Raw genomic sequence first — 14,427 nt, forward strand, 5'->3', positions numbered from 1 at the left:
CAGGTAGAGGACAGGTAAGAATTACCCGCAGAACTGTTTCTCTCGGATTCACAGCAGAACTGTCTTTCTCTTCACAGGACTCGGGTGGACGGAGAGGAGTACGAAATCAGCACAGAGCTGGCTCTTTTCTCGGGGCACAGGCAGGCAGAGAGAGAAGATGAGGATTCCACAGCAAAGCTAGCTCCATTCACAGGGCTCAGACAGAGAGAAGATGAGGTTTCCACAGCAAAGCTAGTTCCATTCACAGGGCTCAGACAGAGGGAAGATGAGGATTCCCCAGTGAAGCTGGTTCTACTCACAAGGCTCCGGCAGACAGAGAGAGAGAAGATGAGGATTCCACAGCAAAGCTATCTCCATTCACAGGGCTCAGACAGAGAGAAGATGGGGTTTCCACAGCAAAGCTAGTTCCATTCACAGGGCTCGGACAGAGAGAAGATGAGGATTCCACAGTGAAGCTGGTTCTACTCACAAGGCTCCGGCAGACAGAGAGAGAAGATGAGGATTCCACAGCAAAGCTAACACTTCACAATGCCCCGTAACGATTAAAGAGGAGAAAAGGAGAATTTCACCACTAGATGACTTCTTCCAACGGTCTCCATCCAATGAGTCGCGGACGATGTCTCCACAGCCAGGACCGCTTCCCCAATGTCACTGCATTACACCTCCACTCGTGCTCAACTGCAACTCGCACAAATCTGCACACGTGTTTACATTAATGAACAACACTGCAAAGTCTCGTCACTCACAAACTAGGGCGGAGACAGGGGGTCTGGTCCACTGCACCTCTCACAATCTCTTGGACTTTTTCCAATGGAGCGTGGGACATTCAACTTCCTCCAAAAAGACAAAATTACACTTCATGCAGCCTCATCACATCCTCCAAACAGATTTCTCATATCACAGTCCAAACATCAACAGCACTTATCTTCTCATCACGTCCTCCACCAGATTTCTCATTTCTCACTCCAAACATCAACAGCACTTATCTCTTATCCGCCACAGTTCTCCTCTCCACATCTCCAGATTCACCCGAATATCTCCCGCCGCTATTCCTCTCTCCTTCCTTCCTTCGTTGAAGATGAAATGTCCTTTTATCCTTCCCAACTGACAACGCGTCCCAATCGCGATCGCAATCATCCTCTCCCGCACCTGTTTTGTATCAACTAATCATCCTCCGTCTCTGCTCGGAGTTTTCCGGAACTGGAGTCTTCCGGGTCCCACACCGGAAATCCCTCCCCTCGGAAACCCGGCCGTGATTAAAAGGTTCCGCCTGCCTTTGTCACCCCGGTGACAGGTGCTCTAACTGCAGCTGGGAGGGGCTGCTGCGCGAGGACTGGGCCGCCTGTGAGTGCTTTGGGATGGGGGTGGGACCCACGGCAGCACCCGCTGCTCGTTGAGAAGAGTAAGAACGATATGTGCTTTCACGTCAGATAGTCTCCAAAAGTCTCCAATAACACCAGAAAAAGTCGATAGATTTGTCGCTAGTCGCTTTTTTGAAAATGTGTCGCTAGAGGGTTCTAAATACTCGCTAAATAAGTTGGCAACACTGGCAGTATGTTTGTACTTCGCGGTTGTCTATGACAACTATTGACAACAAACCCACCGTAAGCTGTCAAGAGACTATCTATGGTAGCCCATAAGGGATAAAAAAAAAAAAAACGCGGCACACGCAACGACGGGCCGCACTAACATTAAAGGGATAGTTCACCCAAAAATGTAAATTCTGTCAGTAATTACTTACCCTCATGTTGTTCAACCCCGTAAGACCTTCGTTCATCTTCGGAACACGAATTAAGATATTTTTAATGAAATCTGAGAGCTGGATCACTCCTCCATAGGCTTCTAAGGGATTGAACTTGCAGGCCCCGAAAAGTTATTAAAGACATCGTTAAATAGTTCAAGTGACTACAGGGGCTCAATCTTAAGTTTAGCAAACGACGAGAATACTTTTTGTGCGCAAAAACAAACAAAAATAACGACTTTATTTCAACTATTCATTTCCTTCTCTGTTGGCCTCTAGTCAGTTAGCGTAGTGTGATAGCGTACAGAATTTTCATTTTTGGGTGAACTAACCTTTTAAACTTTAATGTTAAGTATGGGGGCCACAAAATTACACCCATCGGGCCTCAAATGGCCCGCGGGCCGCGAGTTTGAGACCACTGAACTAAACAGTATCAAACTAGCTTCAACATTTGACTTGACATGGACTTGGGCAGCATGCGATTTACACGAAAATATAATTATAATTAAAATTATTGTTTGAACTAGTACAGGTATAGGATGAAACACACAGATTATTCAAAGCAAACTTAATCAATCACTCACAGGAACAACAAACATGCAGCAGTGCAAGAAAGCAAGCCAGTGTCTCCAGCTGTGTTTGTGTGTGTGTGTGTGTGTGTGTGTGTGTGTGTGTGTGTGTGTGTGTGTGTGTGTGTGTGTGTGTGTGTGTGTGTGTGTGTGTGTGTGTGTGTGTGTACTGGCCTCTGATACTGGGGCAGAATTGTGTTTGTGCAAGCATTAATACGGTTATATACAGTACATAAAGATACCTCCAGGAGGCATTGGTGGGCTTTGATTTATCATTTGCACTATATATTGTTACATTAAGCACCAACACTTCAAAAGAAGTATATTTGAAACTAGACTTCTTAGTCATTTTGAATATATTACTATAAATTACAGCAACACCTCCCCCTTTGCCTTTCAGACGAGGATCATGTTTATAACAGTCATCATGAGGGGTGCACTCATTTAAAGTAATGTAATCGTCTGGTTTTAGCCAGGTTTCTGTCATACACAGCACATCTAGGTTATAATCTGAAATCATATCATTAACAATAAGTGCTTTTGAAGTAAGGGGTTGAATATTCAGCAACCCAAGCTTTATCATTTGTTCATTTCTATTATTTCTGTTTTTATTTGTTGAACAACAATTTTTACCCTTAGATGGGTTTGGAAGTTTATTGTATTTCCAAATTCGGGGAATTTGACCAAGATTTATCTGACCACTGCAAATTGCGCATTAATGTTTGGCTGGTCAACTGCATCATATGGTAACGTTATATACCTGGTAGACAAGCGGATGATCCCGACCCATACAGCTGGCATTGCACGGCTCAAACACGACTGGCTTATTCCTGAGCGGTCTGCCAGTTCTCTTTTCATCGTGGGCCAGAAAATCATTGTGGTCCCTAAAAACTCGTTCTCTCCGTATTCGTCCATTGAAAATGTCCTCTAATAAAGCCCATGCTGCCATTGCTAGACGGGTTGTATCAATTTGCACATGCTTTATATATGTTCTTACTTAATTGCATAATTAATAGAATATTTTAATAAGACTTGTGTGACAATAATATGTCAAATAATTGATCAATTACAAATAATAAGCAATATCTGACAGCTGGTGGTGCGATAAAACAATTCGTAGTGTAATGTTTGCCACTTCACTTTATTGCCTCTATGAGTCGCCAACGGACAAAAACTATGAGAAATGTACGTACGCCAGACATGAGATCGGCGTGGAGGAACGCACATTCTCGCGTTAATTTCACTGTTTGTACATCCGACCGTGAGCGTGAAAGCTGGCGTACGCCGTGTTTTTGTGCGTACGCAGTGTTGATACATGAGGCCCCAGATCTGTTTCACAGCACTTAACCTGAGGACACACACAGTGTTACCCACAGACACCTACTGGACAAGATACAATACTACACGCCGTGGTCCATCACAGAATGCTTTTTGATTTTTTATGAAAACACAAGAGACATTACATCAAAAAATCTGTTGTCATAAATACCTTTGAACATGGCAGTTTAAACTTTCCTGATTTTGCTTCTTTGAACAATATGCTTAAAATCATTGGGTTGAGGCAGTTCTTGAATGATTCTGATTCCATATGGAAAGCTATTCCCAATTTTTCTAAAGTTAGTGGTCTTCCCTTTCTGTCAGTATGTAATTATAATATCTCTAAATTGCCCATCAAATTGTCAAATTTCCATAAGCAGGTGCTTTTGGCCTGGCACTTAATTTACAAACATAATTTTAGTCCCCACAGGTATTTTATTTGGAATAACCCTGATATCCGATATAAAAATAAAACACTTTTCTTTTCAGATTAGTTTAATAATAATATTCTTTTGGTTTCTCACCTTTTCAAATTCAAATGGTGATTTGTTTTCTTATCTTGAATTCTTAAATAGACGAGTGGCGGATGCTGGAGCTGCTGCACTTTATAAAGCTGAGCGGACTCTTCATCTCTCCTGTCTCCGGATACACGATTGCGAGACCGACACAGGGAACATCTGTTCCTCTCTTAGACTTAAAGATTAAACTTTATCAGAATGATATTATTACTGTCCCTTCTGTATTATCATATTGGAGTAATCGTTTTAATTATATTCCTTGGAAGAAAGTGTGGTCTCTATCCAACAAATATTTAATCACTAATAAGGTTAAAGAGATTTCCTTCAAGTTGTTACAGTGATTTTACCCAGTTAATCTTTATATTAAAGAAATGTTTCCTGCTCGGATCCCCGATGCTCTTCTGTGGAGTGCAGACGAGTCTGTCTCAGCGTTTATGGGGATTGTGTTCATGTAGTTGGACGTTGTACGTGCTTCCTTAAGTTATTAGTCCATTTTATTTGGCCTTTAAGGATATCTTATTTGGATTTTACAACTCTGACAAGAATCTAAAAGACAAGTATTTTCTTATAAATCTATTTATTGTACACAAAGTATAATATTAATGCTTTTTATGCTTTTTTTCCTCAAGGCATTTCTCTGTCTCTTTAATGTATTTTGAATTATAGGCTATGTTACCCCTGGCTCCTTTTATATATATATATAAATATATGTTTGTTTATTTCACTTGCTTTTTCTTTACTTGTCTTTTTGTCTACTGTTGATAATTGTATTATTGTTGTTTAATTCTGTTTTGAGATGTAACTATGTATTTGCTGTTATATTTGTTCAATAAAAAAAAAATAAAAAAAATAAGCATTAGGTTTAGGAGGTTCTTCCTGCCACGTGCGGACGAGGATCTCTCTGATTGGCGGGTTCGCGGTGACGTCAGCTCCATCATGGCGGCGCCCTCGTGCTGTGCATGCGTGTGAACAGTGTGTGACAAAACACAGACAACTACATGTAAGATTTACCTTTAATTTCACTACGAATGCTGTAAAACACTCGTGTTGAGAACGAATCTCATTTTTATCCGTGAATGTTTATCTAATAATATAGTTTGTATCGAACTTAATGCTAAAGTGCGTGTTTTAGATTTTTGTTAAAGATTGTCAGAACATTCAGTGACATTTAGTGCGCTACAACATAAATACAATATTACCTTGTTTTGCCTAGTATTATAACACTTTATTTTACCGTGTTCTGCTGTTACATATTTTGCCTGTAACTTACTTACTGCTGTAACAGTAAATTATGCATAATTACTTGCAACTAACCTTAAACCAAACGATAACTTTAATCCTATAGTATGTATTTGTTGTTAATTAATATTACTCAGTGCTTAAACGTGGACACCTTAAAATGAAGTGTAACCTTTTATGATATTTTTGTTTAAGCATCTTTATATTACTAGTATAGTATTCATTACTTCAATGAGCTAATTGTTTCTGCTTTAAATTATTGCATTGTTTACATTAATACAGTTTCAACTAACTGTGATTTTTGTATATGTACATTTCTGATATACAGAACTTAGACAGTTCCCTCTGATAACAGATCACTCTAAAGTGTAATATGGAATCATGCACTTTCTGTAAAGCTGCTTTGAAACGCAATACAAATAAATGTGAATTGAATTGAATTATTACAGTCAACTCTTATATTTATTTACATAGGGTTAACATGAGTTGCCGCAGGATCTTTTTATCTCATGGCAGATTTTCCAGCCCATATTCAGCACACACAAACCCAAAGTCCTGTGTATACTCCATGTTTGCTAAGATTATCGACTAAATGCTTAAATAATAATAGGGTACATTAAGAGTAAGATTATTTCTCCTGACCATACAAGATTACACCTAATCTCATAACTCTTGATGAATAGGCCTATGTTATTCTTAATTTTGTCATTGAACTGAATTACCATGTATGTACCACAATGCACACATATGGCCGTACCGCGGTATTGCCGTGCCTGTACCGCGTTACACCGCTGTTCTTCTGACTCCGCCTCTCTCTCTCTCTCTCTCCCTCTCTCTCTCTCTCCCCCCACAGAAGATGAAGAAGAAGGTGAAGGTGAAGAAGGCTGGCGGGCGCCTGCTGTCCTCCAGGAGGGGGATCGTGGTGCGGGGCCAGTGGAAGGCCGTGGATGTGGACCCCAGTGTGTTCTCGGACCAGGGGCTCGACGGCCTGGTGTGCTTCGAGGAGCTCACCGATTATTCCCTGGTGGAGCCCGAACGGGCCGTCGCTGTGCGGGAAACCACTCCGAAGGACAAGAAGAAGAAGAGGAAAGCCAGCAAGATCGAAGCTGAAGAGCAGCCGCAGTCTGACGCTGGAGAAAAACCCGAGGGAAAGAAGAAAAAGAGGCAGAAGAACAACAAACCGGACGAGGAGTCCCAGGATGAGACGGTGGAGGATCAGATCTCACAGGAAGAGTGTTCTGATGTGACTCCAGAAACACAACACAAAACATCCAACAAGAAGAAGCAGAAGAAGAAGAAGAAGAAGAAGAAGCAGCAGAAGCCAGTGCCGGCCGCCGCTCCGGCCGAGTGCCAGAAGAAGAGCAAGAACTGGAGCGCGGCTCTCTGGGACCCCGAGGCTCCGGGAACAGACGTGTCTGCGTGGAAAGACCTGTTCGTACCAGCGCCTGTTTTAAAAGCTCTCAGTGCGCTTGGGTTTTCAGCACCGACTCCCATCCAGGCCCTGGCGCTCCCGCCGGCCATCAGAGACCGCCTGGACGTGCTGGGAGCGGCCGAGACCGGTGAGTGCCTATCCTGAACCCGATCCCCATCCCGAACCCGATGCCTATCCCGATCCCCATCCCGAACCCCATCCCGATCCCCATCCCGATCCCCATCCCGAACCCGATCCCCATCCCGAACCCCATCCCGATCCCCATCCCGAACCCCATCCCGAACCCGATCCCCATCCCGAACCCATCCCGAACCCCATCCCGAACCCCATCCCCATCCCGATCCCCATCCCGAACCCATCCCGAACCCCATCCCGAACCCGATCCCCATCCCGAACCCGATCCCCATCCCGAACCCGATCCCCATCCCGATCCCCATCCCGATCCCCATCCCGAACCGATCCCGAACCCGATCCCCATCCCGATCCCGATCCCATCCCGATCCCCATCCCGATCCCCATCCCGAACCCCATCCCGAACCCGATCCCCATCCCGATCCCCATCCCGATCCCCATCCCGAACCCGATCCCCATCCCCATCCCGATCCCCATCCCGAACCCCATCCCCATCCCGACACCAGGAACATGCCTTGGTAAAGCTTCTTAATGATGTCCTAGAAAGTCAAAATTGACACAAAATGTGATTATTAAGGTTAAAGAGGTATCATAATTTAAATATTTGAGTGACAGACATGTAGAAGGGTGGGGGCACATTGGGCCCCATGGCCCCTCCCCCATCCACACCGATATATCACCAAAGCTGATATTATTAGGCAATATTTGTTATTTTGTTTTATTTTTGGCATCGGCTGAAGTTTTTCTGTTTGCAGATGCGTGTCGCAGTTAGGGCTTTTATTTTGACAGTGCTTTGCACAACATGAGCTCTTATTCTGTCTTCATTAGTTCTGCCTAATAACTGAAAGGCATACGCTACAATACTTCATATACTGTCAGTATTCATTTTAAACAAGTCTTTGAATTATTAGATGGCACTCTTATTAGAGTGCATTAAAATGCACATAAAATGCATTGTAGACAAGTAAACAGCAATACAGTAGAAACACAAGCAGTGTTTCTATTAGTCAGTCAATCAGTCAATAGGACTGTTACCAATCAAATTATAAACAAAATTCATCTTTGCAAAGGAGAGGAAACACAGAAGCTGCATTTGAAGTGGCATTTAGATGCATTTACAGAGACTGTTAAATGCAGATCAGATGTAACAAATTAATAAGCTGCAGTTACTGATACATAAATAATGTATAATAATAAAATAATTTTTTTTAACATAAAACATTGAATATTGATATTTGAAATGATTTAAAACATGAAAAGATGCTTAAAATGTGAAATAAATTGAAACCGCCAGTAGGTGGCAGCAAGCTGCTGGAAGAGGTGTTAGTGAGGCCAGCAGGGGGCGCTCACCCCGTGCTCTGTGTGGGTCCTAACGCCCAAGTATAGTGATCGGGGACATTATACTGTCAAAGAGCACCGTCCTTCGGATGAGACGTTAAACCGAGGGGTACTGACCCTCTGTGGTCATTAAAAAAAAAGAGTAGGGGTGTAACCCCGGCATCCTGGCCAAATTTGCCCCTTGGCCTCTGTCCTTCACGGCCTCCTAATCATCCCCAAATACTGATTGGCTTCATCACTCTCCTCACCCGTAAGCTGGTGTGTGTGTGGGCGTTCTGGCGCAGTATGGCTGCCGTCGCATCATCAGGTGGAGCTGCACACTGGTGGTGGTTGAGGAGATTCCCCCCTTCCATGTAAAGCGCTTTGAGTGCAGAGAAAGCGCTATATAAATGTAACAAATAATTTTTTATTGGAGTCCACTGTGCTCATTGGGACCTTCAATCCTGCAGAAATGTTTTTGTACCCTTCGCCAGATCTGGGCCGCAGTACAATTCTGTCTGAGGTCTACAGACCATTCAGTTCATGGCTTGGTTTGTGCTCTGACATGCACTGTTAACTGTGGGACCTTATATAGACACGTGTGTGTGTCTTTCCAAATCATGTCCAATCAACTGAATTTACGACAGGTAGAGTCCAATCAAGTCGTTGAAACACCTCAAGGATGATCAGTGGAAACCGGATGCAGCTGAGCTCAATTTTGAGTGTCATCACAAAAGCTGTGAATACTTATGTACTTGTGATTTTTTTAGTTTTTAATTTTTTTAAAAAGATTTTAAACAAACTTCTTTCACTTTGTCATTATGGGGAATTGTTTGTAGGATTTTGAGGGAAATGGTCAATTTAATCCATTTTGGAATAAGGCTGTGACATAAATGTGGAAAAAGTGAAGCGCTGTGAATACTTTCCGGCTACACTGTATATCGTACACCCCTACTAACAGTGTATTATTCAGCTAATCATCTACTACAGAAACTGAATGATCAAATGTAAAGTAAAGCAAAGCATAGTGTTTACTGTATGAATCAAACATACTATGTCTGATTTTGAAGAAACAGAACAGCACTTTAAAACATCAACCTGCGCCCTTGACACACTCCCCATCTCTTTTTCAAAAGTGTGTTAAACTGCTTAGAAGCAGATCTCCTAGAAGTGGTAAACTCCTCACTTCTCCCTGAAAACTGCTGTCGTCAAGCCCCTCCTGAAAAAGTGAAATCTGGATAAGACCATATTAAACAACTATAGACCGATCTCAAATCTTCCTTTCATATGCAAGATCATTGAAAAAGTTGTCTTCAATCAGCTGAACAAATTCCTAATCTCGAATGGATCATTTTCAATCTGGTTTCTGACCGCATCAGAGCACAGAGATACTATACTAGCTCATAAAGATAGTAAATGATATTTGGTTAAATACTGATACAAGCAAATTATCAGTGCTGGTACTACTCGACCACAGTGCTGCATTTGACACTGTCGATCACAACATACTTCTTGACAGGCTGGAAAACTGGGTCGGGCTTTCTGGGATAGTCCTAAAATGGTTCAGGTCATACTTAGGAGGCAGAGGTTATTATGTGAGTATAGGAGACCATAAGTCTGAGTGGACATCCATAACATGCGGAGTCCCTCAAGGCTCAATTCTTGCGCCACTCCTATTCAACCTGTACATGCTCCCAATGAGCCAAATAATGAGAAAGAACCAAATCGCTTACCACAGCTATGCAGACGACACACAGCTCTACTTATCCCTATCACCTAACGATTACAGCCCCATTGACTCCCTTTGCCAATGCATTGATGAAGTAAACAATTGGATGTGCCAAAACTTTCTTCAGTTAAACAAAGACAAAACTGAAGTCATTGCGTTTGGAAACAAAGATGAAGTTCTCAAGGTGAACGCATACCTTCAGTCTAGGGGTCAAACAACTAAAAATCAAGTCAGGAATCTGGGTGTGTCTCTAGAGTCAGATCTTAGGGGGCTTTTACACTGGGCTCGTTTGCTGCGGTCCGAGCCCGGGCGCGAGTGTTCCCGGCGCCCCCCGCAGCGTTGGTCTGGTTTCACACTCAACTTGATTCTATCGAACTCTGGTGCATTTGCGTGAATCTTACGTCATTGCAAACGTGCACGGTGCATGATACAAAACACGACGTTGGTCAATATATTGTGTTTTTTTATTAATTTGGTGCTATTATTTATAGCTGAGTAAACAACGCAGGTTAACTGTGTGTGTGTTTCACATAATCTGTCTTTCCGCTGCTTGCAAATGGACTCTTTTGAGGAGACAGTGGATTTCCATTAATTTGTTGCCCTGATTGCACGCACTATGCGTGAATACACTGCAGACTCACTCTTGCTCGTATCCAGGGTAAATCTTCATCCCTTACGTGTGTTTTATTTAACTAAATACATCATAATCGGCTAAAACGCATGCGCAGGATGCTTTACTTCCTGAACAAGTGCGCATCCGAGTCCGTGTTGTTTTCACATACACGCGAATCGCAGCACGGTTCGGGAGCAACCGAACTCAGACCACCTCCTCCAGGCAGTCTCGAGTTCGATACCCCAGTGCGCACCTGGGTCCCATGACAGCGTTCACATTAGCGATTTTTCATGCGAACCGTGCCCCGTTCCGAACTAAACTGCCAGGTTGAAAGTCCCCTTAGTTTCAGTAGTCATGTCAAAGCAATAACTAAATCAGCATACTATCCCCTGAAAAATATTGCAAGAATTAGATGCTTTGTTTCCAGTCAAGACTTAGAGAAACGTGTGCATGCTTTCATCACCAGTAGGGTGGATTATTGTAATGGACTTCTCACTGGCCTTCCCAAAAACACCATAAGACAGTTGCAGCTCATACAGAACGCTGAGCAGAACCAGAACATATGAACACATCACACCAGTCCTCAGCTCTTTACACTGGCTGCCAGTTACATTTAGGATTGATTTTAAAGTATTATTACTGGTATATAAATCATTCAATGGCCTAGGACCTCAATACATTGCAGATATGCTCAGTGAATATAAACCCAACAGATCACTCAGATCATTAGGATCACATCAGCTGGAAACACCAAGGGTTCACTCTAAGCATGGCGAGTCTGCTTTAGCTACTATGCTGGAACAGCTTCCAGAAGAGATCAGATGTGCTCCTACAGTCACAGTCACATCCAGACTCAAAACACTTCTGTTTAGCTGTGCATTTACTGAATGAGTTCTGTGCCACTGTATGTCCGACTGATTACACTATTTCATTTTGCATCCTCCTTTTTATTCTAAACTGAACTCAAATGGCACTGAGAATTGGGTAAGAGAGATGAAACCATGCTGATGGCCTGGGTCTGTGGTGGAGGAGTGAGTTTGACGTGATTAAACTCGAGGTTCTGTGGGGAGCGGACTGGATTGATCCCATTCCTAGAGCTTCTGAATAAATGGGTTTTTGGGGTTTGGACTGAAGGGGCTGTGAACCCGAGGTCATCCCGTGAGTCAGTCCTAGAGCTCCTCCTGTTTCGATTTGAGGAAATAATCGTGTCCATATATGTCCAATAGATTTCTTAGCCGCGCGGAAAGAACACCACAGACAGTGTAATCACCATGGGAAAATCTCAGAGTAAAACTGGTTAATGTGAAAAAACTGATACACCAGTGTTTTGTCAGATGAGAAGTTTATCTATGTATCATCTTTCTACTCTTTTAAATAATTTTATAACTGTATCAAATATCTCTTTTCCTTTCTTTTAGAACTCTTAGTTTTCCTTGCTTTTAATTTGTGATTATGACACTTCAAAGTGCTTTACAGAAAGGAATTAAAAGAGTGTATGAAATGTGCTATATAAATAAACTTGCCTTGCCTTTTATTTGTAAAGCTACAAAAGTCATTGTCAAGTGCAGTGACTGACTTTATCTCGATTATCGTGTTTTCATGTTTATTGGAAGCCAAAATCAAAATAAATTTGAATAGTCACACAGCTAGTACTCACCGATCAAAGTTGAGCGTTTCTCAAATTACGTAACCTGCTGTAACTGTCACAGTAAGTCGTAGTTCATCATGTCGTTCACAATTATTGATTCTGTTCCTGCTCTTATCAACTGCAGGCAGTGGGAAGACGCTGTGTTTCGGCATTCCGATGATCCACATGATTCTGGAATGGAAGGAAGCGTTGAGCCACGAGCAGACGGATGAACACAGGAACCCTGATGATGCAGAGACGCGTGTGGAGAGTCTGTACCTGCCGTCAGACACGAGTCCTGCGGGAGAAACGAGCGATGAGCCGCGGGGTGAGGACGGCGATGAGGACGAGGACTGCAGCGCTGATGAAGGAGGACCGGATGATGAGAATGATGAGGCCGAGGACTGCAGCGCTCCTGATGTAGGACCGGATGGCTGTGTGAGCACTGTTGAAGCTGGAGCTGATGACTCTCTTAGCACTGATGAACCGCAGAAGCAGCCGCTGCTCGGTCTTATCCTGACCCCCACCAGAGAGCTGGCCGTTCAGGTCAAACACCACATCGATGCCGTGGCTTGCTTCACAGGTCAGTGTGGCTTCATATGATATATATATATGTGTGTGTGTATGTGTGATGGTGTGGTGATGTGATATTGTGATGATGATGTGATATTGTGATGGTGTGATGTGTGTGATGATGATGTGATATTGTGATATTGTGATGGTGTGATGTGTGTGATGGTGATGTGATGGTGTGATGTGATATTGTGGTGATGGGTTGTGGTGTCATGCTGTGGTGATGTGATATGATCATGGGATGTGATGGTGTGATGGGTTGTGGTGCAATGGTGTGATGTGATATTTTGATTATGGGAGGTGATGATGTGGTTGTGTGGTGTGATGGTGTTGTGTGTGATGTGATGGTGTGATATTGTGATGTGACAGTGTGGTGATGTGATATTGTGATGATGGGTTGTGATGTGTATTGTGATGATGGCGATGTGGTGATGGGTTGTGGTGTGATGGTGTGGGGATGTGATATTGTGATGCGATTTTGTGGTGATGGTGTTGTGATGTATATTGTGATGATGGTGTGGTGATGTGACGGTGTGGTGATGTTGTAACGTTCAGCCAATTAAGTTGAGATTACAAAAGTAAAATGGGGTCAGATTTTATTGTGTGAGGACTTGGGTGTTCAAAGAATGAGACAAAACTGAGGTTAAAGTGTATAAGAATGGTGTATTTACAATCTTCACAAGAGACTTAAAAACAACACAATAAAATCAGGGAAACTCAGGCTGTTAAAAGCATAGAGTCCATACGTATCCTTGTTGACGCGTCCCAATGTGAGTGTCCACCAGTGTATATACAGTCCAAAAAAAGTGATAATCCATAAGCTTGATGTGGTGTCTGGAAAGGTGAGTCCGCAAGTGGAAACTCCACACTCCAGAAAAGTTAATGGTATCCGTTAAGAACCCTGTTTGTTTGCCATGCTGCTCTCTTTATACAAGTGTAGTTCCTCTTCCTGTCATGTGATCCCTCACATGACAGACCAACCATATATTTCTTAGACATACACACTTAAAATGTTAAGAGGAATAAAATGGACTAAGAAAACATGTAAACCAATTAAAACTCTATTATACTTCAGGGAACTACACTAACCTTTTCCACTGGTGGCACTTGCACTACTAACTTTTTCAGTTACTAGCGCAAAATATGATTTGGTCGCACAAATTATTTATAGTAAGCCGCTCTGGATAATAATGAACAATAATGAAACTGTATTGCATACAGATGTGCTTTTTATTTTACTTGCCATGTTTTAAACCACATGCCGCCTTGTTTTTGTTTTCTTTAACATTGGTTGGGATAGATTTACTGCAATAGAAAATACTGTACACAATAAAGAGCAAAATGGATTTCAACATGCTATGGTTTGCACAGATGGGCAGACTCGTGAACTCGTAAGTAGTGATGCACCGATGTGAAAATTGTGGCCGATACCGATAACCGATATTAATATTGCTGTTATGGTCGATATCTCTGTATAGAAAACAAATTTACTGATAATCAAATAAAGAGATATTTTTAAAAACACTTTTCTTTTCTTTTTTTTACTTTAGAAATGACTGATATTGGGCACCTTTACCTGTGTGCAAAATATGTCACACATAGGACACGCATGCATTATAT

At 42.5% G+C, this 14,427-nt stretch overlaps 1 protein-coding gene across 1 annotated transcript in view; it reads left to right on the forward strand.

The window, feature by feature from the left end:
- The first annotated feature begins 5,009 nt into the window (after positions 1-5,009).
- The window catches only part of ddx24 (DEAD (Asp-Glu-Ala-Asp) box helicase 24), a 32,235-nt gene continuing 22,817 nt past the window's right edge, over positions 5,010-14,427 (forward strand). The window contains exons 1-3 of the mRNA XM_077240177.1: positions 5,010-5,145; positions 6,238-6,943; positions 12,380-12,817. Coding sequence (XP_077096292.1) covers positions 6,241-6,943; positions 12,380-12,817 — 1,141 coding nt within the window. The 5' untranslated portion in view covers positions 5,010-5,145; positions 6,238-6,240. The remainder of the gene's footprint in view (positions 5,146-6,237; positions 6,944-12,379; positions 12,818-14,427) is intronic.

Source organism: Siphateles boraxobius, unplaced genomic scaffold (genome assembly GCF_051911475.1).
Source record: "Siphateles boraxobius isolate OS27281-9 unplaced genomic scaffold, OSU_SipBor_1 22, whole genome shotgun sequence".
NCBI classification, from domain to species: Eukaryota; Metazoa; Chordata; class Actinopteri; order Cypriniformes; family Leuciscidae; genus Siphateles; species Siphateles boraxobius.